At 38.6% G+C, this 25958-nt stretch overlaps 1 protein-coding gene across 4 annotated transcripts in view; it reads left to right on the top strand.

Annotated features, from left to right (window-relative positions):
• plxna1 (plexin A1) overlaps nucleotides 1-25958 on the top strand; it is a 235377-nt gene that overhangs the window by 189289 nt on the left and 20130 nt on the right. For 2 of the 4 annotated variants that reach the window (XM_015390057.1, XM_015390054.1), the window contains exons 16-22: nucleotides 4377-4544; nucleotides 8595-8688; nucleotides 12300-12536; nucleotides 14213-14356; nucleotides 15541-15775; nucleotides 20177-20319; nucleotides 22819-23075. In XM_015390057.1, coding sequence (XP_015245543.1) covers nucleotides 4377-4544; nucleotides 8595-8688; nucleotides 12300-12536; nucleotides 14213-14356; nucleotides 15541-15775; nucleotides 20177-20319; nucleotides 22819-23075 — 1278 coding nt within the window. Of the gene's footprint in view, nucleotides 1-4376; nucleotides 4545-8594; nucleotides 8689-12299; nucleotides 12537-14212; nucleotides 14357-15540; nucleotides 15776-20176; nucleotides 20326-22818; nucleotides 23076-25958 lie in introns of all 4 variants that reach the window. The other 2 variants (XM_015390056.1, XM_015390053.1) reach the window with 1 other exon arrangement.

Below are 25958 nucleotides of genomic sequence, written 5' to 3'. Positions count from 1 at the left end.
TTTTTTTTTTTTACATATTTTACCAGCTGATTTTATTCTGTCTTTAAAGGTGTGTAGACTTAAGGGTGTGTAAACTTTTCAACTCCTACTTGCTTATATTTAGTATATGACCGAATATCCGCCCTGATCACTATATATAGTGCAATATATAGTGCACTATATATAGTGATTACACCATTGTAGATGAGTGTCTAAATGTCCAGTGGACTCGGAAATTTCCCAGAATGCCGCTGGAAAAGTAGTGATCATCCATGGTCACTAGACGAGCAGATATGTCCCAAAATGCTTTGCAAGGAGAGCTTTCCTTGCAAAGGATTCTGGGATTTGTTGAAACAGCCCGCTGTCGCTACCCAACAGTGGTGACAAATAGCAAAGAGGGCGTAGCCGCCGTGTGGGGAGGCGGAGTCTCGTGATCAATGGGAACTCAGTTAACTGAGTTCAGTATAAAGTCCCTGCTCTATATGTTGACGGATCTAGAGCCTTAGTCTTAAACGCTTTCCAGTTTAATTCCAGAATTATTATTTTTTTATAAAAGCAAACGTTCAGATAGGTTTATTTCAAGATGATGCAATGTCATCACTCTACTGAAGGGAAAGTGATCCTTTATCACCTATTTTTAAAGTGGATGTTTTGCTGTTATGCGATCCAAGAGCTGTACTAATTAAAGCTGTTTTTCATCAGAGGACAGTGCACACTTATCCTGTTTCAAGACATTGAAATAAAAGTAACCAAGGTTTCTGCTCACAGAAGTTTTAACCCATTTTAGAGTTTGGCTTGCCATGACTGGTGACCTGTTGGAATCTCAAACATCTGGGCCATATTCAAAAAGGTTCTCCTTGATTTAGTGAGCAAAAGTCACTTAATGAAGTCCTTTTTACTGTGAAATGAAAGAAAATGTTGAACGTCTGAGTGTGCATTCACACAGACAATCAGAGATCCTATCTAGGTTCATGCCAAGCATTATTAGCCAAGGAGGGATTCAGACATCTGCTGAGACTAGGGCTGCAGCTATCTATTACTTTAGTAAGTGATTAACCTATTAATAATTCTTTAGGCTAATCTCAAAAGATTCTTTTATTTAATTAACATTTCTAAATAAACAAACATTTAGACAATTGAATTGAGCATTGTAGAAGAACTGCACATGAAAACATGTCCAAATACTAAACATATACATATGTATGTATATGTTTATATTTTATATTTGTAGAGTTTTGTCTTAATTACTGCTAAGCAATGTAATCTTTAAGCAAATGACATGTTTTAGAGTTTGACCCATCACTTTAGGTATTGATGTGATGTGATTACCACATTAGTTGACAATTTTTTTCAATAATCGCTGAAAAGCAACTCTGAGCGTTAGCTTTAACTCATCCGGCCAGTAAAATGAATCCTGCCCAATGAAGATGATAAAGTTAAGTAATTAATAATTATTTGATTATTAAATAAGTTTTTCCAATTTATTTTACTTTTAAATAATTTATTTCCAGCATCTTTTTTGCCTCAGACACTCTTAGGTTCGCTTAAAGTCCTCATCACTATTTCTAATGTTTGCTCACTTTAGGAGCTCCTTTAAGGTGCTTTGGCAATAAGATTTTCTTACCAAGGTAAAATTCTAAAAAAAAAAACCTTACAAAATTCTAATAAAAAACAAGTTTTCTCTTCTGTCTACCGAAATACTCCTTCAGTAGCTAGAAAACCTTCAGTACTCTACAGAAATAATGATCAGTAAGGACGCTATTTTTTATCCCTTGGTGTTTTCTATCATCTGTCACCAAATTTGATGGATTTTGAATTGTTTGCAGTTTTTCTGTAAATCTGAATGAAAAGACTTGGATTCTCTAAGTTCACAGACAGACTGCTGTTCGAGGTTCAGTAACTGGTAAATGCACTCATGTAACGTCCTCTTTAATACGTATTCTGATGTTGCCTCTACTGCTAATATAAAGCATTCATGTTCAAAACGGAATCAGCTACAGTTGATACCGGCATTTAAAAAAAACAGCTATTAAAATGTAGCCACAGATTTCAGGTTGATGCATCTCTTTTATGTTTCATCCAACTTTCATTCCCCTCCTTCATCTGTAGTTCTGTAATGATTGTTTATTAGCAGGCCCCAGTGGTGGTCCCTTATTTGCTGCTGGTCTGAGGAATGCAGCGCCTAAGTGGATGACCTGCAGGACTGTAATTCATAGCAATTTTGAGAATGACAGTGTAGTTTTTTTTTCCCCAGGGGAAACTGATATTAGTGTTCAGTGATGTTGTGAAAGGCGTAAGTGCAAAGCCCTCATTTTGGCAGAAATATCACTATAATTTTAAGAGTAATGTGGTTGGGAATGATTGCAGTAACAAATATGTCTTGTTTGGATCCCCAGTCAGACATTTTATAGAAATAGTTGTTATGATTGATTTTTAAGTTGGCAGTCGACAATCAGGTTGATATTTTTCTTTTTGTGTTCTGTTGCGATGGGCCATGACTGCAAGACAAGGAGATCCAGTTAGACGGATGCATAGGAATTATCAGCATCTGAAAAAATGTCTCCAAATCCAACTGTGTGTTTTTAGAACAGACTTCTTCTATTGTAAGCATTTTTGTCAAAGTTGCTGCTGTCTCTGATGCAACAAGTGGCAGGTTATATTAATGAGCTTGGCCCCTTCAAGATTTTCTTTTTTTAATCACATCAAAAGAAAAAAGGTGGAGGCCAATTTGAGGCTCTGTAGCACATCACCAGAAAGGTGAATATAATAGTCTTGGCCTTTCATTCACGGAGCAGCAATAACCTTTACGGCCAAAGTAATGAACTGGTTGAGTCTATCTTTTTTAATGCGTCTTTGTATTCAGCTGGGCCTTTGCTTTAATCAAAGCCTATTTACTCCGAGTCACTCATCCTCTTATCTCCCTGCACAACCCTCTTTTTTTTCATTTTTCTTTCCTCCTCCCTTTTTTTTTTCTTTTCATATCCTCTCCTGGCTTCTTTTGTGTGGCAGCAACCTTGTCAAAAAATACGTCCGCGGCACCACAGGCGCCCTCGACTTCGACAGCGTTGTGAAACCGGTTGCCATGGAAACACAGAACCGGAGGAATGTGGAAAATCTTCTACGTTTCTTTATTTTCCTCATCCTTTCCTCTGCCTCTTCTCAGTCTGAGAACGTTGTCGTTGTTGAAGCTGCCCCCCTCTAGGATGCAGCAGCAGCACGTTCATCAAAGGCGCCCGATAACCCAGTTTTTGGTCAGTTGCCCAAACCCGCCCAGGAAAAACTGCAAGGTGCCAAGAACAGGCTCCAGGAATTAGTTTCATCGTTTTTCTCCTTCCTTTCCCATCTCCTTCTTCCTCTCACAGCAGACGTTGAAGGAAGAGTTGCGTACTTATGCTCTTGCTCTTTTCATGCTCAGGTGTAAGCATTGCTCCAGACTCCAGACAGTATTCATACTCCTTGTTAATCCAAACACAAATATTCATATGGCTTTTGAGGTAATGAAATACAATTTAATAGCGGATCACAAGGTTTTTCTTAAAATCTCAATAGTTTGGCATGCATTTGTATTTAGCCTCCTGATTCAACACATATTAGGACTACATTTCCCTGCAGTCTCATCAGCACGTTTCAGACTCTTACTCTATAATCTTTGCATAACTACAGACTGAAAAATGTTGCTTGTTCTTCCTTAGAACACAGATAAAGTGCATTCAGATCAGATGGCGAGTGCCATGATGAGCAACTTTCAGGTTTTTCCACTGAGCTGTAAACCGGTTTGTACTAGTTTTCAGGGGTTTTTTTTATGGCCTTTAAAAAAACATGCATCATTTTTGCTTCATTGTCATTATTCTGATCTAATTTCTTATTTGTGCTCATGTGCTAAAATGTGAAAAGGATGCCTAGATTGCTTTATCAGTATGCTTTTAGATTTGCAGAATTTCATGCATTTCACACTTCAAATACCTCAGTCAGAACTTTACCTAATGATGGCCAAACCAGATGCTGAATATATGGTGCATGAAGTTCCCCCGCTGGTTGTAGCTGACTTTGTGTCAGTGAGGCTGTTGCATCACTCCAGTGGACGACCAGTCAGATCAGCTGCTTCTGATCTGTTAGCCAGAGAAACAACGGGAGGGGAGGGAGAGGAAGGGAGATAACTTTGAACTTTGCTGTGTTGGTGTTTTAGCTGATGAAACAATAGATTCAATGAAAAATATTTGCCTTGTTCATGGTCAACGTTTTATTTTTTCTGTACCAATCTGCTTCTTTTTACCATGTGTTATATTAATATACAAGTAGAATGCAAAATATGAAGTTTTCCTTTACATTTTGAGTCCTTTAAATAACATTAAGTCAGATGTTCATATCTCTACATTGTTCTCTTTCTTCTTGTGCAGGCGGACCAGCAAGGAGATTGTGTGTGTAACACCGGCTGGACAGGCAACAGGCCCCACTCCAGTTATGGTTGACATCAACGCTGCAGAGCTGAGAAACCCTGAGGTCAAGTTCAACTACACGGACGATCCCACCATTCTCAAGATCGAACCCGACTGGAGTATCGCCAGGTATGGCGGCTATCGCAGCCTTTCTGCAGGTCGTCTTCTTGTGACGTTGAACCAAACAGACAATTAGGGTTTGATTGTCATTTGCTAAAACTCCCATCTTAAATGTGCCAGTATAAATATTTTCTATGTGGCTCAGTCTTTCCCTGCTGGTGAATATATTAGCAAAGTATCTGAGATTTCATTATCTATAATTTACATCTCTACAGTGTTTGATCTTCAATTCGGCTTGATGTGCTGTAGATTTGCAGAACGCACGCACACAAAGGCATCCATACATTATTAATCCTTTGAGGTGGTTAGACCTTCTGCTCAGACCCTTTTTGAAAAAGAGGATAGCCATCATAACTCAAACACAAACTCTCTTTGCAGAGCCATAAATGTTTTATTTAGCCTTTACTCCCTGTCTGGCTCTCAAAGAAAACAATGTTTCCCTCCCTGACTCCCTCATTTTGCTTTCTTAAAGCTTGATATTTCGTCTATTTATGTTTCAAAAGTTGACCTTTGACATCAGAGCAGCAGTAAAAGAGGCTCCTAAAAGCAGTGCACTGCTGACTGATGAGCAGCAGCAGATGTGTATCTGTAAATATTACTTGACTTATTGAAATGAGTTTATGTAGCCAGAGGAAGGTGTCCTCTGCGAACACCAGCTGCCATAGAGTCTGTGTGCCAATGGGCTTTGGAGCACGACTTAGAAACTGTTGTGCTGTTTGGCTCTTAAGGGACACCAGCTCTTGTGCACCAACATAAACACACATTCAACTTCCTATTTACTTTGAAGGTAGTATGAGCCTAACCTGGCAGTAGCCAGATTAATCAGTGTAGAACGGTGTTAAGTTCTATGTTATCAATCTGGGATAGCTGCCGTTCAGTCTGTCCGTGAAAAGGAGGGACGTTTAGGACAATACTTCAAGCTGATTAGGTGACATGCCAGCTGGTACCCGTCTTCCATTATAAGCTTTCAGCCAATCACAGCATCGAATCAAGACATTCCCCATTTACTAATGCACAAAGTTCTTCTCTTTGCGCCTTTTTTAAACGAGATTTTGTCGCAATTTTAGCTAAAACCGAGTCAATTGCAGTATCAACAGGGCTCCAGCACAGCCATGTTTGTAATGCCCTCGCAAGGCCCTTCTTACTGTCGTCATTCCTACATGTCCCGCCCAAAAAACACGGCTGACATGTCATTGGTCCGACTCGCTGGTTGTTACGAGACGGACGCATTAGTGGGATTCTTTCAAGATGGATTTGTCGTGAAACTAAAAACTCAAATTTCGTGACAATCCTGCTTCTAACGCAAGGTTATTATGTACCTCCAAATAGTTAACATTTTCTGGTATTACTTCCTAAACCCAAATAGCGAGCACAGGATTAATCTGCAAAACTATGTATTTGGAAGCACTTGGCCAAATATGCAGAAAAGGTGAACAAATAGGAGTAAACTGGGATCCAAAGAATCTCTGGAAATCAAATCAGTTTAAATATGTTGACATTAAACTGTAAGTAAAGCTTTTTGATCTACCGTTGATAAAGCAGAGGTATGTTGCCTTGAAAAATCTCTTAATCTAGAATTTTGCCCATTTTATTAAGATAAATCCAAAAACATCTCAATTTATTTTCTCCTTAGGATTTTATGTTAAATACAAACGCAACATAAAGGTCTAAAATAATCTTCCCATCAGATCTGCCTAGCTTTACTATCTGTGCTGAAGAAAAGCATCCCCACAGCATGATGCTGCCACCACCATGTTAGATAGTAACACAAGATGCTGTGTTATTGTGATGTTCATTAGCACTTTACAGTAACTTTAAAAAAAAATGCACATAGGATAACAAAACAAAAAATTTTGTTCCATAACATCTCATTTCATGTATTTGCTTTTATTTATTTATTTTCTTTTAAATGGATTTTAGAGATTAGATGATAGCTGGTAGTTTGTAAAAATCTAACCAGTTACTAAAAGCTTTTGGTTTATTCTCTGATTCTTCCTTTTATTAGTAGGTTAGCAGTTCTACAGCTTATCTGTCTGTTGCGCTCCTTTATCTCTACGATGCTGTTTTTTTATTTTCTTTTTACATTCGTTCACTAACCTGCCACACTTTTGAGATTTAACTAAATTCAATAAAAAGTAAAAAGCTGAATCTATGCAGCAGTTTTCTATTCATATCAAAAGCACCAGAGCCACATTCGGGTCACACTCACTAATGTGCTCACATTCATAAACATAAATAAATATAAACATATGCAGATCAGTAGACAACTTACTCAAGGACACATCAACATGTGACGGAACCAACCCGCAATTGAACACGCAACTTCAGATTACAAGAATATTATTCTGTGCTATGGTCACCCAATGAGTTTAAAACATTTTCAAGGTATTATCATTTAGTTTAACTCTGACTCTGGTTGCAAGCCTTGTTTTTCCTTCAAATGTTGTGTTAAGGATATAACAGTCATCCTCCTCCTCGTCGTCACAGAGGGAACCAACTCTCACATGCAGAGAAACGGGTGTGAAAGGACAAAGAATCGTATAAGGAGGAAATTGAGGGTTGAGAGTAAGAAGGATGAATAAAACAAGGTTCCAACTTTGATGGAAATGAGATCAGCTCTTTGAGTTTGTTTGTTTTTTTTTTAGATGTACCCAGGAGAGGAGCAGCATTGTTCTATTGACCAGTCAGGCCTTTTTTTTCTTTAGTATGTTGTTATATTCAGATTCTGCTTTGGCTGCAGGGTTTCTGGAGCTTTCAGAGACTGCTGGCTTTACGCTGAAGGAGGAATACAGGCTCAGTAGTCCTTACACATTATCACAACATTCACTGAGAGTTGTATGTTTAAAGTAGTTCCTACAGGGATCCGTGACAGTCTGGATATGATCAAGCTGCTTTTTCCAGATCCTTCTTTTTTCTGTGTTGCACATTTTACACCTGAGAAAAAGAAGAATAAACTTCAGTTGATTCTGAGGAAACCTTTTAATGTAGACAAAAAATACGGCAGAGGAATCTGGAAATTTCAGGCCTAAAAAATATATTGAAGTTTGTTTTGTACATCTATGATTTCAGTTTTTTTCCCAGTAAACTTATAACACCATGCAAAGCGATCTCTCTCAGCCCCTCTGCGTTTTCTTAGCTTGGGTGTTGTCTCAGTCCATTTTAGGGCCAATTGTACCTAAAGTTCAACTAAAATCAGCCCCAGAGACAGTCTTTTATGCTAAGCTCTTTGGTTTAACGGTTTATGTTTAGCTGCTGTGGAAAAAGCGACACTAAAACACTAAAATGGTCCAAATCTTTCTATTATACCAGATAAGCCTGGATAGAGATTTTCTCTGCCCTGTTGCAAAACAGTTTGAGCCAAAGCATTTTCAGCCAGAGTATCATTTCTTTTGCCAGCGGTGACCAACATTAGCTCTGGGTTTAGATAAGTTGTGAACTAACTTAAACAGAATCTGTCAGAAAGCCTCAAATCAGATAAAGTTCAGCCTCACAGGCCGATAGAGGCTGTCACCGAGGCCGCGTGGTGATACGGGCTCCTCGCCCACATTATCCGTGTCCCTGCTGGTTGACATCACATCTTCCTGTAAAGGTCAAAATTGTGTTACTTAACTCCTCTGCTATATGCATTTCCTATTAAAAAAGGCAAAAATGCAGCTTTATTACACCTCTTGTATGTCTTCTTTCTGCTACAATGCAGCGAGTGGAGGCCAAAGGCTTCTGCAGTCTGAAATAACTACATAATCATCTTCTTCACCCCTGCCTACATTTGGGTTTAAACAAGCTTTTAACATTCAGATGACGGTTGTAGCATCACGCTCATTACAGGAAAAAGGGTTTCCATGAATAAGCAGGTGAAAGGCTACACATTAATGGTGAATCGCCATCTGAAGGGTCCTGCTGAATCCCACAGAGAACAGATTTAGTCGCATTTATCTCTGCATAAAAGCAGCAGGAAAACACTGTAGGAAGCAAGAGAGCCTCGAAAAATCTTGCTTTTCTTTTGGTATTGCATATTTGTTGTTTTTCTAATAAGAGGGTTTCTTTTGTCTTTCTTTTTAGCGGAGGCCTGTTGCTGACCATAACTGGAACCAATCTGGCCACCATCAAAGAGCCCAAAATGAGAGCCAAATACGGAGCGGCACAGTCACAAAATGTAAGTTTGAAAACTGCTGCACCTGTTTTTATTCACCAAGGAAAAGCCATCGATTACTGTGATTAATGAGAGGAATATGTAAATATTTCCCACAGCAGACATTTCTAATGGCACAATAACAGCTGAGATATTTAGTCTGAACTGTTCAATATGTTTTAATAAACAGTTCGGTTTGATTTGATGCTCATTCTCAAGGTTAATCTTATTTTAGCCAAACTGGTTCTCCTTTTACCTGCTTATCCATTTCTGATGAAGATTCAACAAGCTTTCATACTAAGATAAAAGTTGCTGCACATGGTTGATGTCAGTCTCACAAAGCTGCTTCACTGATTTGAGATCTGCCCAATAGAAGCCACTGGGATCTACTGAGGCGGTTTGAGCTTTGTGACATGGTGCATTATCCTGCTGAAAACTGGTTATAATGGGTGGACATAGAAAAACGACTTGTTCTTTCATGATTATGCAATGTTTAAGAGTGTCCCCTCCCAAAACATAACCTCCAAGAAATGATGGTGTCATGCTTTTATATCATCTGAGCCAAATTCTGACGGTTTGAACATGGCTGCTGAAATTAAGTCTCCTTAGAGCAGACATATACTTTCTACTCTTTTATCTGCCATTTTTGGTGAAGCTAAGTTTCCTGACGTGAGTCGACACAAGCCTTTAAAAGCAACGAGTTTCACTTCTTCCATCCTGAACCTGGATGCCCCATGTTCTCGCATCCAACATCCATATTTTCTAAATAAAGACTAAATAAAGACTAAAGATACTTTTCTACAGCCTTTGCTAACATATGGACACATATTTAAACATTCATGCTGTCTAAATTAAAGGTGTAGTGGACAAAATTCTTTCAGGTTTGAGTTCTGGGGCGAACATTTTATTCATTGTCATTACGTACCTACTTTTATCAATAATCGTTCTGCATAAAATTAATATTTACATGTACTAATATCTACACTAAACAGATTACTTATTATTAAAGTGGTTATCTCTGAGGACTTGTATATGACTTGCAGAGAAATAATTTTCTCTTTACCCTACAAGACAAAACCTAGTTCTGAAAAGAGCATGAATATAATGATAATGATAAATACAGGATATTTATCATCTTAATTGATGAGAAAAATTAACCACAAGGTTTTTGTTGTGAAGTGACTGTTAACATTTGAAAAATTTAAATGTTAAATAAGTTAGAAGGTTTCACTTGAGATTATTACTGCTGCCACCATCTGTATTAGAGGGAAACAATGGTAGGGGTGGCCAATTATTGGTCTTGTCCACCTCTGGCCCCTCATGTAGCTCCGCCCCTGCTTAAACAGCCTTTCTTTGTTCTGTCCAAACTCCAAAAACACATCTTCTCCATGTCTACTTGCTTAAATCCATTGATTTGCTGCCATTTGATTGAGACTAAACAAAAAAATAAGATGGCAGCATGTTCCTGTTTATAATGTATTGTGACAGGAGTCAAATTCTAAGAGCTACATATTACAGTTGAGCATTTAAGTTTATTTTATCCTTCATTAATATTACATTTCCCACCCGCTGAGGTATTTTCCATTATAACACAAACTGTTATATTTGGTTTGGTTTATTGTATCAGGTACAGTAAGGCGCACCCCATACCAAAGAGGAATATTTTACCAACTACCTGATCAGGCGCCACCTAGAGGAGGATTATTTACATGCATCCCTAGAAACGTGATTCCTTCTTCATCAAATCTGCTAGATTAAACTCACTCACTATCCACATGCGTACTTGTAGTCCCGACCTGTCGGCCAAGCTGCCGAGGGACCATTTTCTGTTTGTTTTTGATGTTGAATTTCCTTTTAGCAGTTTAACCTTTGAAATGTCAACTAGCAATAAAGCTGCTCCTGCAAATCCCCCCTCTCCTCACCCTTCACCACGGGGCTCAGCTAACCTTTTTCCATTTCCCACTCTGAGCCAAAAGTAGAAAAAAAAATATCCCACATTCTCCCTTTGTTCCCATACATAACTGCAGAGAGGTGTATTTATTGACCTATAAACACCGTTCAATCTTTTGTGTTTGTACACAAACAGATGATGTTTCAGTTTGTGACAGATGTAATACAATCTTTAGTTTAAGTATTTACACCCCTCGAGCTTTAAATGACCAACTTCAATAGGTTTAAAACTGAAAAGTGGGACATACATTAACATTTTTTGACCTCTTTTAGCCTGATACCCCTGAATAAAACCAGTCTGTCTATAGAAATTCCCAAATAGCAAATAGCTCAGTTTATCTTACTCTAAGCTGAGCTGTCAAAGGTGTTTGAATACTTTTCAAGGAGCTTTATAAATCCAGACATGGAACTGTCCAAAGGTCACTTCTGCCATCCCGTGTTGTCATTAGGAGCTACAAGCTGACCACTTCAGTTCCTCTCTGTTATTATGGGCTAATTTGTTCTAAGTGTTTAAACCCTCTGGGTATTTCCAGATGATATCAACACTGATTACAGCACTGATGTTATTAGGCCGCCTTTTCCTCATTATGTCGTTACAGACACATTTAATCAGTCGCATCACATAACCCTGTTTTAGCCCCTATAGCAGAGCTCATTGTTGAGCTAACCTTTTATTTCCTCCTACTGTGAAGCTCTAATAGATTCAAAGGGCATGGTTCCTAGTGTATAAAATAAAGAAACAAAATATGCAAAGTCTAGATAGGAAAAAAAAAGAGGGTCATATTTAGAGAAAAGTTTAAGATCAGAAAAAGCGTGTTAATATGTATGTATATGTAGAGGATGCTGTGTCTGGACTTGCAACATTTCAACTGTAGTCTAAGCTAAATCTACTTATTTTGGTTTAAATGTTTCTGACAAAAACTGCAAATTAATTCACAACAATTGAAAAATATAAAAGGGGCATTTCTCAGCCTTTTTAGCATCTAGACCCTCTTAGGGTAAGGCTTTAACCAGCATGCTCCTGGACTGCAGTTCATAAAGCCAACCTGAAGAACGTACCGAAATGATTGGAACGGTTTTAAATCTCTTCCTTCCTGATGATAATGTTCGATATCTTGAAATGCATTTATGGTGGGCGTAAAGACGTGACCTGCTTATGTGACACAGATCAGTTTACCATTTAGCAAAAAAATAAGCATATATCTCCATTTCCTTCCTTATATCTGTCTTACACCACTGCAATGATAAGCCAAGCCTTTCAGTTTTCATTGATTGTGAAGATAGTTGGTATTACATTCACTCCTTTAACATTATTATTATTATTATTTTTTTCCGGCTTACTTATAACTTAAAATTTAGCTGTAATTCCATTTATCCCCTTTAATTCCATCACAAGAGGGAATTTAAATTCATAGTTCTATCATTTCTGAAGTTATGTTTCTACATTAAACTGATGGATTAAGACAACGGAGTCAATGCTTTACTTATTATTAACTTAAGTGATTATCTTAACTATAAAATATGAGTCAGGTATAATAAATGTAATTTGTGATTAAGATAAGTGAGAAAGGTTCCACTGTGAAAGGATTCATTTCTGGTAACAGTAAAAACTCCAAAGGAATGAAAAGATAGAGCAAAACGATCAGCGGATGTTTAATATACACTTTTGTTAATTGTGTCCTTAGAACTGCACGGTTCTCAACAACACCGTCATGATTTGCCTGGCGCCCTCTGTGGCCAAATCGGACCGAGGCTTCTCTGAGATGGGAACCAGTCCTGACGAGATCGGGTTCGTCATGGACGGCGTGCGCTCCGTACTGGTGATCAACGAGACCTTCAGCTACCACCCGGATCCGGTCTTTGAGTCTCTGAGTCTCAGCGGCATATTGGAGCTGAAGCCCAGCTCACCACTCATACTCAAGGTAAGTTTTTCTCCGCTTATGGTACTTATCTTTTCTGGCCTTCTCTTTTCATCCTCCTGCTAAATGCTCCTTTATCCTCCCCCTCATTTCTCCTCCCTAGTTAACATGTCCGTGTATCTGTCCCTCCTTCATCCCCTTATGCTTCATCTTTCCTGTTTCCTTTCTGCTTTCTCTCTGTTTACCTGGCATGTGTGAGAGGAATATGAATGTTTGGGTTGAGTTTATTGTGCTTTAACTTGAAAGCTGTTTTACAGTGAAGGTTACACTCTGAAGCTGAGGCAGAAATGTCTGCAAACACCAGGAATTCAGGACAGAGGAAGGTTAACCGCCTCACAGGAAGAACTGTGTTAGCAGATAGCAGGATCCCTCTTAGGTGGATGACTGTCAACAGCTTTTAAGTTTTAATCTTGCTTATAGTATTTTTTTTTTCTTTGTTAGATGTAGCAGAAAGCTCCTTAATTTAGTTGATGAGTTGCTAACAATTCATCTGCTTTTCCTGCATTCTTCTTTTCCTTGTGGTTTGACATTAAGAAATTTTTTTCTTTTCCTCCACCTGCTTTTCTTCAGTGGGTGTCGAAGACCTTTAATGGAAAAAAAAAATGTTTTTACCGTCCCTTTCAAATCAGCTCCAAAGCAAGTCGTGTTTTTAAAGTGGGTCCATGTGTTGCTAAGGAACCTGCTCAGATTTGAATCTTAAAACGGCTTCACAGACCTGTTTACTATGAACAACAGAGGCAGCGCAGGTTTGTATAGGATGAGCATTTGCCCCCACCCACCCCGTCTAATGACATCCCCCTCCTCACCCTTTGAACTTCAAAGCCTTTCAGGAGCGACGGGGGGAATTATTATGCAATTTCATGGAAAACCAAAGCCTCTTTTTCATAGCAAATAAGGGTTGGACTTTAAGAAGAATAGCAGATATTTCCTCACTATCTATAAATATAATAATGACTATTTGTATATGCCCTGCTGTGTTTGGGGTAAAGACCTTTAGAACTGCACAAAAAACACAAAGAATTTTCTGCTATTTTAATATTTATGAATTATCTCCCACTCTGCCAAACTAAGAGTTGGAAATAGTAGATTGAACTTATTGTGGATTGTTTTGTCCATGACTAATATATCTTTCTTAGTTTTTCCATTTCACCTCAACACACAGAATAAATAGAATGAAACAATAGAAATGCAATAAAACTGATTTATATAGTTTTCACACATGTACCCCAGCAGAAAAACATAACTAAAGGGATGAATCTGTTTATTATAGGTACATTATTACATGGAGGGTTATTAAAGATGGGTGTGAAAATGACCTGTTATAAAAATGCAGATTATGATTCAGTTTTGCGCTTTGAACATCAATAAGAACTTGATACATTTTAAAAATTCAATACATTTTAAACTGGACATTAATACATAGTGATCTATTTAAAGCATTTATGAATTTTAAATTAGATGAGTTAGAGGTACACAATTAGAAGGTTAACCACAGTGGTGGGAAGATTGTAAAGCAAAGTCAATCGAAGAGTTTGGGGAGTGGTCTGTACCTAAGTCAAGCTGTCTAAAGTAGATGTTTCCTTCATAAGGTGTTAATTTTAGTGCAGAGAAATGCTATGTATGAATGGTGCTGCCCTCAACTATCTTAGCTCATGAGCTACATTTGTGTCTGTTTCCAGGGTCGTAACCTAATTCCTGCAGCCCCAGGAAACACTAAGCTGAACTACACGGTGCTGATCGGAGACACGCCCTGCGCCCTCACCCTGTCTGAGAGCCAGCTGCTGTGTGAATTGCCTAACTTAACTGGGGAGCACAAAGTCACAGTAAGGAAACTATTTGACTTCTTGTGATGTTTTCACCTGATCTGAGTGAAGCCTAGAGTAGCAGATCTTTAGGATTTCTTTTTTAAATCTGGAAACGAGCTTCAACTCATCCTGAGTAATATTTTCCTCCCATTATGCAGCTAATGGTTCATATTGTCAGTATCTGATGATGCAATCACATTTCTTTGTCACATTTATTCAGCATCCTCAGCTCAGTGTGCTGTTTGTACCACCCCCCCATACATCAATCTCCTTCCTTTTCATTCATCCATCTATCCTTCTGACCTAAATACCTCCAATTACTCCACATTTTACCGTATTCTGGAAGCTGTGAGCGCACATCCCTTCTCCCCGTACCGCTGGCAGCGCCTGCCACTGTATTTGTGTCTTAGAGGCTTTTGATCAGTCTGCTTTGGCTGGCATCCTCTCTGGCATTTGAACAGTGTTGGTGTTCAGTGGAAACCAAAAAATGGCTAGCAGGCATGAGAGGTCTTTTTCTATTTTTAGCCTCCTTCTTTTCTTATTTTAAAGATGTGAGCCTGTTCAAGGGGGTTTGGATGTGGGGGTGGGAAACGATGCTTTGGGACTGATCGTTTCTCATTATTTAATTTTATTAATTTTGATGTGTTCAACCTTTATGATGTGGTCTAAGACAATCAGGGTGCAGATACTTTCCTCCTCCAGCTCAGATAAAGACTGAAAACGATTTCCGTCTGTTTTTAGGTTAAGCAAGTAGACCTTTTTTTTTTTTTTTTTTTAACTTAAAGGTTTTCATGCCTAAAATATAATAAAACATAAGTAGTGATATATTACTGAGATTTTTATCCAGGGTTGGAAGAAACACGTCCATTCTTCCTCTGGTTTTCCCTTCCTACTTTTACTTCCTTCTTTTCTTGATTCCTCATTTCCATATTTCCTTCCCTCTTTCCTTTCTCCCTGTGGTTTTTGCAGGATTTCTAATTAAAGTCTGACCTTGAAAGACATCTCTGCATTGGAATCATTTGTCTAAAGTGTTTCTACTTTACAAATGGGCTAAATAATTAATATTTTGCAGTATTATTATCCGTTTAATTCCAATTTTGATGTTGGATTTATTTCTATGTGCCTCCTTTTTATCTTTGATTTATTTTGGTCTTCCATACACTTGCTAGAGAAATCACTTCCTGCCTTCATTTCTTTGCCAGGTCCGTGTCGGTGGCTTTGAGCATTCACTCGGGACTCTGCAGATCTACTCCGACACACTTCTCAGCACACCTGCCATCATCGGCATTACACTAGGCGGCAGCCTGCTTCTGCTGGTCATCATTGCGGTTCTGATCGCGTACAAGAGGAAGTCGAGGGACGCCGACCGCACCCTGAAGCGTTTGCAGATGCAGATGGACAATCTGGAGTCGAGGGTGGCCCTGGAGTGCAAAGAAGGTGAGTGGACAGTAAGAGGCACTTTGTTCAGCCAACACCTCCACACTCATGATGCGGCTGTTCCTCTGGCATCTTTCATCCCTCACAGCATATATGAAAACATTTCGACCAAAGTGTTTCTCTCCTGCTTTCCTCTCTTATTTTGGCTCTTCTAGTCAGCGCTCCCCTGTTGTTGGGTTGCAGCAGTTGTGTGTGTGCATGTTTGCGTGGGTATTGGTGCGTTTCCAGAGGGGCACTTTGATCTGAGCCAGCCACCAGATGTTGGCTCTCCACCCCATGAGAGCGCAGCCTGGCTGGCCACACCATGGTCTACACAGAGAAGCGTTGGAGGTGGAGGGGGGGCTGGGGCAGAGGAAGAAAGGGCACGGAGGTGGGAAAGTAAGGGATTGTAGGGAAGGAGTGGTTTGGCAACAGCTGAAGCTCAGGGAGGGATCGAGTGAAAGTTACACACCAGTGCATTAGCATATTTTCATTTGGCAGGAGGCAGCGTGGATCCAGGGAGAGGCTGCTGATGCTGGCAGAGCAGTGAGACAAGCAGATGGGGTGAAGGAGAAGGAGAATACTGATAACATGATCATCCCCATGTATTCATATATCTCTAACACAGAGATCACTTCATTTGTTGCATCGATTTAGAGAGGCTCCAATCATACGGACACAGTTTGTGCTCTTCTGGTAGCGGCTAGCCGTCCAAGTATTCCAGTCCTGATGTGCAAACAGTTTTACATCGGATTTAAATCAAGCAGATTTATTTTATCACTCTCTTCTAGATTTCTGTTTCAGTGGAATCATCTTTTTATCATAAGTCTGGGAGCGTCATGGTCAGGTAAAGGGATGTCATCATCCCCTGTTAAAGATGTCTGAAAAGGCCTAAAAAAAGTCTTTTATTTCTTCTCTTTTCATCTCCAAATTAAAAATGTGGTAAAAAACGGGGAAGAAGCAATTATTTGAATTAAAAGCAGCCTTAGCTCAGGGGAGTTGAGATGACCCTATATGGTCATGTTTTGGATCATTGTCCTTATTAAAATATCTTTTTATGACATACTTTAAGTTTACTGATAGAGCCTCTAAGATTTAACTTCTGTTGTATTTTTCGGTTGTTTGTGATAGTATGATGTTTGTCCAGTCTAATGTAGGAATCTACAAACTTTCATAACAGCTATTTTTCCCTGAGTCTGGCTTATTAAGTCATTTAGAAGCGCAAAATATTGAATGACTGTCTAATAAAACACATTTTGGGGTAAATATTTGCCATAGGAAATCTGTTGCCATCTTAAAAATAAATGTATTTGTATTTTTAGCTTTTAAACTAAGGAAAATCATCAAAGGGTTCATAATGATGTAGCACAGATTCTTCTATTTTATATTGTTTGATGTAGAAAAATTATATTTAAACAAATAATTTCTAAGGTAACAAAAAGAATAATGTAATATCCTGTTGTGAAAGTTCACTTCAAACATTCTTTATAAACCCCCCTAAGGCTTCTTAGACTGTTATTTTTCATACTGTATTATATTAGGTAGTTCTTTATATCATTTTTAGTCACTATTAAGAGCCACTGTAGAGGGTTTAAAGAGCCACATGCAGGTCCGGAGCTGCAGTTTGCAGACCACCAGTCTAATGGATATTATGCAAACTTGATGACCGCAATATTCTAATTTTTGCTAAAGTTCTTCAACATAGAGGTCTAAAAAGATTTAGTTTCACCATCATTCATTGTGTTCATTAAAAATACTGAAAAGAAGTGTTTGTCAGATATATATCCCTGGAAAACAAATCGTTATAAAGTATTTACTTTGACTAAACTTTAGTTACAGTCAATTTAAAAGGAGGTAGCATTAATTTTACCAGCAGTTCTGATAAAATAATTAATTTTTTCAGCCAAATGTTTTTCTCTTGATGATCCAAACACTGGAATTGAGAATAAATGTCAGTATTAAAAAGAGGAATTCTTACTTCCATGCAATCAGTCAAATAAAACTACCGGTATCAAATGTTCGGGTCTGTATCGATCAGCAACTTAATCCTGATATCAGATCTGAAAGCGACCTTAGCAGCAGAAATCAACACATTATTTCACTGAAGACTCCAGATAGAAGCTTCGATGGAATCACACACATCAAATATTCCCCTGCATGGATCTGATGAAACTGAAGAGAAACTGTGATAACCGAGGCAGGCACAGCCATGATATGACCACAAAATCTATTTATAGGCCCAGGAAAGTACTGCTACATATTTAGAAAATCTGCCTGGAGGAAGTTGAAACATCAGATTGAGATTCTCAAACTGCATTAAAAGTATCTGCTTGGACTGAGGCAGCCTGAGGCTACATGAGCTGATGCGTAACACACCTAAACCCCTAAAAAATGCCTTAAGACAGGCGGCCTCTGTGGGATTAAAATGGCAGATTGTGTTTGGTTTTTTGACTTTAATCAACCAGACTGATTTCCACATATCATGATTACATCAGGATAAATCTAGGATGCCGTATTGAAATTGTCATTTGAAGTTATGATGCTTTAGGGTTTCATACTGGTAGATTTTCAATGCCGTTAAAGGCAGAGAGCCTCGGATAAGGATATCAACAGTTTTCTTTTTGTGGGCCCTTCACAGCTCTCTCCCTGACTTGAATTCATTCCATGCCCTTTAAAAACTACCTGCAATATATATATTTATATTTGTCCGGACCGAACAACAGAAGATCTACATTCCCGAACCTGCTCTTTCTCCTGATGCCACTGCTGTCTGAAACAAAATAATCAATTACAAATGAAAGAAGGATGTGTGAAATAATTAGAATGGGGCTTATAAAAAAGGTGGTTCATAAAGAAAAAAGGTTAAATTAGAAACAGAATTATGAGGAAAGGCATAGACGGTGATATATAGGTTTTCAACTACTACTACAAATCTATTGTTCTTTTATAGAGCTTTTCTAAATATGTCCGAAAATGTAAGAAAAATGGTTTTAAAATCATTTTTTTTTAATCTTATAAGTGGATTAGTCAGATGTATTTAGATTGGATGCAGTGCACCATGTGGGAAAAGTGATGTGCAAATGTTTCTATAGATGGTGTTTGAACTTTGACTAGACCATTTGAATATGTGAATATTTTTATAAGCTATTGCATACAGATCTACTCCATTCTCAGGTATTTTTCATCCTCTAACAGGTCAACCTTTAGGATTATGTTGTTGATTCTGATCAGATGGAGAGTATTTATGTTTTGGGTCTTTTTGATGAGTAAACGTGTTCAGCTAACCTTATTGCCCTCTATTTAGCATACCTTTGCTGTGACCCTTGTGATTTTTTTCAAACTCTAAACAGGGTTCTCTTTTCACTTCTTCATAGAGGCCAGATTTATTATGTGCACAACTAATAGTTTTCTTATGCTGGACGTTATGGCTACTTTTCAGAAAGGGAACAAAAATGCAAAGCTATGCCTGAAAAGGATTTCATCAATTTAACCCTTCATTCTTTTCTTTCATTATCTTCTATATTACACAAAATCCATATTAGATACAGTATGTCAGTAAAGGAACAAAATGTGAAGAAATTCATGGGGCATTCATGGAAGACCGTGCATGTTTGCTGCAAGGTGTGATAGGTGGGAAGCAGCTGGGAAAATAGAGGGCATTAGGAATCTAAAGGGACAAATGAAAGAGAGATGAAGAGATATAAGAGGTAGAAAGGTGATGTCATCTTGATAAGAGGGAGGGAGAAAGAGAGATGGAAACTGAAGACAGGGTGACACGAGCCATCTGTTAGTCTGGCTTTGCTTTATTTGTTTGGATCACATATCTTGGTGTGCGCTGTGTTTTAAATAAGGCTACAGAGCAAACGGTTGTCTTTATGCCAAAGTTGTGTATTTACTCCTTAAAGAGTTTCCTATAGAAATAATGCACTTGAGACAACTTAAAAAGTTTCCCTTTTTATGTGGTTTTAATGGAATCTGTTTGAGAGATTTTTTTGTTTTCTATTAAAGAGAGTCAGGTTCAAGTGAATGCGGTCAAAAGAGACGCTGTCCGGGAGCTGAAAATGTGTACAAACATTGACACTGTTTCACATAAATCATCCAGGCACGAGGGTGTGTGTTTAGCTGTGGGGCAAAACAGAACCAGTGTGTGTGTATAACATGATGGGAGGTGGCAGGCTGTAATGTGTGTGTTCTAACACTCTGATGTCACTGCTCCCCTGCAGCTTCTAGGTCCAGACCACTTTCCTCTGTCCCGCCTCTTCCTGCCACCTTTCCTATGTAGCTTCTCTTTTTCTATAAGAATCATTTATGTAACTTCTTAGAAAAACATGAATTTATCAAATTTGAATGACTTCCCTCCCGATGTAAGGTTTTCAAACTGCTTTTATTTTTTAATCAACGTCCCTTGCCATTTTTTTCCAGCATTTGCAGAGTTGCAGACAGACATCCATGAACTGACGCAGGAGCTGGACGGAGCAGGAATCCCCTTCCTGGACTACCGCACGTACGCCATGAGGGTCCTCTTTCCTGGGATTGAGGACCATCCTGTACTCAAGGAGATGGAGGTACGGGTCAGTAACGAGCGCTCTGCACTCATGCACACCAACATACACAACAAGCCCAGCATAAATCAGTGAAAGTTTATACAGCAGCCCACACCTGTACATGATTAGAGAGCTTTAGATTAGATTAGAGATGGATTTTTAGCATTGCTGCAGCTAAAGATTTTAATAACATAAAGCAAAATAGACATAGTTGTTTTGATTTTAAATAGATGTTGAACCATAAAAGGTTTTTAATTTACTTCAACTCTGCAGGACAGACTCTTCTCTCTAATATGACTCATGTGGAAACCACTAGAGCAGAGATTTCAGTTCAATTTAAATATATATTATTTACAATAAATAAATGATTGACAGGCTTTTGTAGTTCAAAACACCAAGCTATACCTTTTTGGCAAGAAATCCTACATACACAATAGCGTTCACACATATAGTGATCAAATATCCTGCACTTTCTTACTATTAGAAATATTATTGATTCATGATATAAACATAAAACTTTAACAATTTGTTTGAGTCCTCTGCAAAAATTGACCTGACGATTATAAACCTATGATCATATGTTGCTTTTTTCATTGTAAGCTGCCAAGAGTCACAGCTTCAGATTTAATAAACTCAAAACTTCACTACAGCGGAGTTTTTAGGTTATCCAACTGTACTCCTTCATTTTGAAATTTCTTGGTAATTTTATGGAACTTTCATTGAACATAATACTTCAAAACAGCTACTTTACCAAATGTACCGCTTCTACAGAAAATAATGACAAAAAAAAAGAAAACATGAAATTAATAAATGCCAAAAATACTAGGAGAAAAAAACAAAATGTGGGAGAAATATTCTGATCATTTCAGTTTTTTTGTGGGGTTTTTTTTGTTTGTTTTTTATTGGACTAGTCCAAATATTGCTGCTTTTTCATTTGTATCAGTTAAGATTAGGTCTGGGTATTTAATGGTATTTGCAGTATAATTCAGTTTAACAAAATGCAATTTTCAAATAGCAGAGGAACTATTTTTTGGGGCCTATTTGCATTTTATAAGAATAAGTAGCTGGTTGGCAGCTTTACTGATAGGACAAGAGAGATGAAGCTAGCTTGCAGCTTTATGCCTTCAGGTAAAAGTTAGCGTTTTTTACACACAAATATTTCAGTTAAGTCTAGCAACAAAGGGACTCTGAACAAGCAAAGCTTTTAAGGGCGTGAAAAATCCTAATCCCTTTTTATTAAAAACATTTACCTGATTATTGTTTGTGCAAAGGAACATTGAAATAAAATCATAATATTGGTTTAGAATAATGGCAATTATCATTTTTGGCAAAACCATTCAGCTGTAGTCAAAGGTCGTCCTAATGTCAAAAACCAAAGAAAATCTTCCCTATTGTCATTGATGAGCTAAATTAGATATCATTTAGAGACAGACTCTTAGGAATATCTATGTAATAACCAAAATGCAACAGACCAGAAGCTGCTTCCTTTTTTGCCTGCAAAATAGGAGTTTCTCCTAATAATGACTTATTTCTTGATTAGATTCTGGTAGCAACTAGATACTTCGCTGACAGGAAACATATTTAATATCTTGTGGGCCTGTTACTCTATTATTGAGCTCTTTATGTATTAGAATAACTCACAGTTGTAAGGTTTGTGATGAGCTCTGCAGAGCTGCTAGTTTCTCACATTAAATGCTGGATGGGAGAGCCTTTAGCCTAAAGTTCAGGCAAAGGAAGGAAGCCGGAGTACCCAGAGAATCCCATGTGTGCACCCCCTTTCGCTGCAAGGCACCGGTGCTGATAAATGCACCACAGTGAAGCCGCAATAAAACTCCATAGTTGTGCCCGTCTGTTTCAGCTGTAGGGTTGCCGCTTCAGGAACAGGCCTTTGAGACCTTTATCTCTTCTTGCTATCAACTGTATACCAAAGCATAGTGTAACACAGCATTGGATTTTCATTTGTATGGCCTAGGCAATTACAGGCCACAGTGGTGCGCTAGCAGGCAGATCAATTTCTTATTACAGCACGAAGCTCACATTCTGTCTTCAGACCTGTGTTTGTGTCTCTCACATGGGGAGTCAGTTTCTAGATATTAGGAGGAAAGGGGTAAAGGGAGGCAGGAATGTGAAAGTATAGAAAAAGTGCACAGGGGTGAAAATTTGTGACAAATTCTGTGCTTTGTGTTGGAGATACATTTCCATAAATGCGTGTTAAGGAACAAATTGAAGGTCGATTCAGGAGAGGCTACCTTGATATTCACACACATTACCTCATTCACTATTATGCTTCACTATCGGTTCTGTTCTCATCATTCGTTTTCCATCATTTTCAGTTTACTTCACACCTTTCACTGCCTCTCTTTGTATTTCCACATCAAACCTACCACCTCCTCTTTTTCTTCTCACCAAAAACCTGCTTCATTTACACCACCTTCATCTTTTTCCTCTATCAGTACCTTTTTTGTCCCTTATTCTCCTCACTCTTATTTTTTCCATCTTTCTGTCTACTCTGTTTATCAGGTCCAAGCCAATGTGGAGAAGGCCCTGACGTTGTTCGGCCAGCTACTGACCAAAAAGCACTTCTTGCTGACATTCATCCGCACGCTGGAAGCTCAGAGGTCCTTCTCCATGCGAGATAGAGGCAACGTTGCTTCTCTCATCATGACAGCCCTGCAGGGGGAGATGGAGTACGCCACGGGTGTCCTCAAACAGCTCCTGTCTGACCTTATCGACAAAAACCTGGAGAGCAAGAACCACCCCAAGCTGCTTCTCAGGCGGTAAGAGAAAGCAGTTTGAGAGAGCGGCTAAAGCTGCACAAAAACATGTCAAATGCACCACTGGTTCTTCTTGGGGAGCTTTAAGTTTTTTGCCCTGTGGAGTGTGCCTGGGGGTCGAAGCCTTTGTTTACCAAACTCTTTGCACTTTTAGAGTCTTTGGGGAAGGGATTTTTAGTGTGAGTTTGCCCTGATTGGCCAAATATAAAATATTTTCTGACTTCCAAATTGACTTTACTTAGTCTGTTAAACCCTGCCATCGTTTTCATAGCCCTTGAACTGTTGCATGATTTGAAGGTGAGGCAGAAGGATAGGTAAGCAGAGATGTCAAAACAACTTACATTGTTTTCTCAAGTTAAAGTACAAATACCTGTATAAAAAAGATGCTGGTAAAATAATTGATTTAACTCCTTTACTTCAGTAAATGTAAAAAGAACGTTTGACCCAAAACATATGTTTATTTTCCTCTGTTGCTGTTAATGGAGAGAAAATAATCTTTCGATCTTGTTTTTTTCTAATTAAAATGATATAGATTGAACTGAACTGAAGTCCTGCATAAGCAGCTGAATCATTTGAGAGCTCTGGTATTCAAAATTAAAATAGAACATAATCAACATGTACATTTAAGGTCTAATAAAGGGGGAATGGATCTGAAATCTCGATTAGTATTTTTCTGTAAACAAACTTTGCTCCAACTGGACAGATTGTGTCCACTCTGGGTTTTTCTCTGTTCTGTTTTATCATGCCATCAATAATAGGCATGGAAAAATTTGTCAACTTTGAGAAAAAAGAAGCCAGAAATGACTTTTTTGTGTGTTTTTGTCAGAAAAAGGAACTTGATATTCAAAGATCTTAAGTACAGTAATGAAGTATTTATGGCCTAGTGGTTAGGGCATTGTGGGAAGCCCAATCTATGGGAGGCCCACTCCTTAACCCTTAACCCCACACTGCTCCTAGTACGCCGCACAATGGCAGCCAACTGCTCCCTAAGGAGATGGGTTAAATGAAGAGAGTTAATTTCGTTGCTCTGTACTTGTGACAGTGTAATGACTATAGAAAAGCCAGAAAAAAAAACAAAAACAGTCAACATCTGGATTTAGACCCAAATGCTCCTGAGAATCTGTGGCAAGACTCATTAATTGCTCTTTAAAAGAGTCTTTCCATCCAATTTAGTGCATTATTGCTAGGAGTGCAGTGATTGCAGATTTCTAGCTGATCACCAATTTTCGATCTTTATATATATATTTTTTTAACTGATGCTGTCTGTAGTCATAAGATATATTTCAATCTTATCCTACAGAAAGACATTAATCAGTACCAATGAAACAATAAAAACCTCTGAAATAACTGCTCTCAAATATAAATCAAGGTGTAGATCTTTGATGGTGGATGATTTTTCGTCCTTTGCAAAGACAGATAACATCGGGAGAAAAGAACCGTTTCGAATCTTAAGTATTGTTGGAAGGCAGATTCATCAGTGCACCCTTGTTGTTTTGCAAAGAAATGCTAGTCTTGATATGCGAAGAGGGTAGAGATACACCTCACCTATACAAAGACCTGCAACTGGTGGTTAAATAGAAAGACACACCACACCATTGTAGAGTATAAAGGATGGTTTGTCTTTCTTCATTGAAATATTGATTGGTAATTTACTTCCGCAAAATAACCATAAACATATTGAGTACAATGTTAGAGCATTCTTAGGTGGATAAAATCAGATGATTTCTGTCAGAAATAGATGATAGTTGACAGTGAGACTGTCAAACCAGTCCTCTCCCAGTCCTGGTGGCCTGTGCTAAAAGAGGTGAATGCAAGGGACAGTGGCTGTGGCTTCTGAGGCGTTTGTGACTAACCCTTGTCTCTATCCGTCGGACCTGTCCCTGTCAGAGAGGATTACACCCCCGAGCAGACATGCACTCCCACCGGAGCTGCGGCAAGACGCAACGCCGTATCCCCTCTCTTGCACTCACAGTGAGAGACATAGCAAGGGAAGGAAGTATGAGGAACGGAGCAGGTGTGAAGAACTGAGAGAAGAGGGTGAAAGAGGTAGAAAGGTGGATGCAGCTCCAGGGACGCAGGGAGGTGGTGATTGACAGAAGCAGAAGGAAAAGTGTCTACAGGGAGGTTGAAGCTTGAGGGAAATTGATGGGGGAGAAACATATAGGGCGAGATGCGGAAGAAGCTGCACAGAGGAGCCGTCTAATATGGGGAGGGTGGCGAGAAAAGTGGGGAAGAAAAGGGAAGCTGCAACAGATCAGTCATTAAAAAGATCCACATACTTAAGGAAAGACACAATTAAAGAGATGGTCTGTCCCCAAATAAAATGGAATTAGACATTTCATGATAAAAAGCAACTTTTCTCCTCACTTAATTCACTCCTCGGAAGATATTTAATTAAAAATCTGATTAAGAAATGACACTGAGTCTGTATGAAGCCTTTTTCCGGGCTGCTCCCGGGGAGTATAGTCACAACACGCCGTCTCTGCTAACCAAGGAGGCATTAGCAACAGGGCTCATTAAGCCTGTTTAGATCTTTACATCTCACATCAGATATGCAAGTTTTAATTTATATACATGCAGGTTTTATGAAATAATGTGTTTGCTTTCGATACATTTGATTTGATGTCATCAAAGTTTAGACCTCCATGCTTATAACCAGGAGAGCATCCCCCACTTCCTTCTTTAAAATCCATCAACCAAATTTTTTGGTGAACGAGCTTCCTATTATGAAAGTATAGTAGCAAAGTTTCTCTGTTCACTGTCCTTTCATGCCAAGTTCTTTATTTCCTGTTGCACCTACTTTCTCTCATAGCGTTTTTGATAGAGAAAAAAAAGGAATGATATACATCAAACAACACTTAGCAGTCCAAGCAGGAGGCTTACAAA

This window comes from Cyprinodon variegatus, unplaced genomic scaffold (genome assembly GCF_000732505.1).
Source record: "Cyprinodon variegatus isolate N-32 unplaced genomic scaffold, C_variegatus-1.0 Scaffold484, whole genome shotgun sequence".
NCBI lineage: Eukaryota > Metazoa > Chordata > Actinopteri > Cyprinodontiformes > Cyprinodontidae > Cyprinodon > Cyprinodon variegatus.
This window is presented reverse-complemented; position numbering and strand designations above follow the sequence as displayed.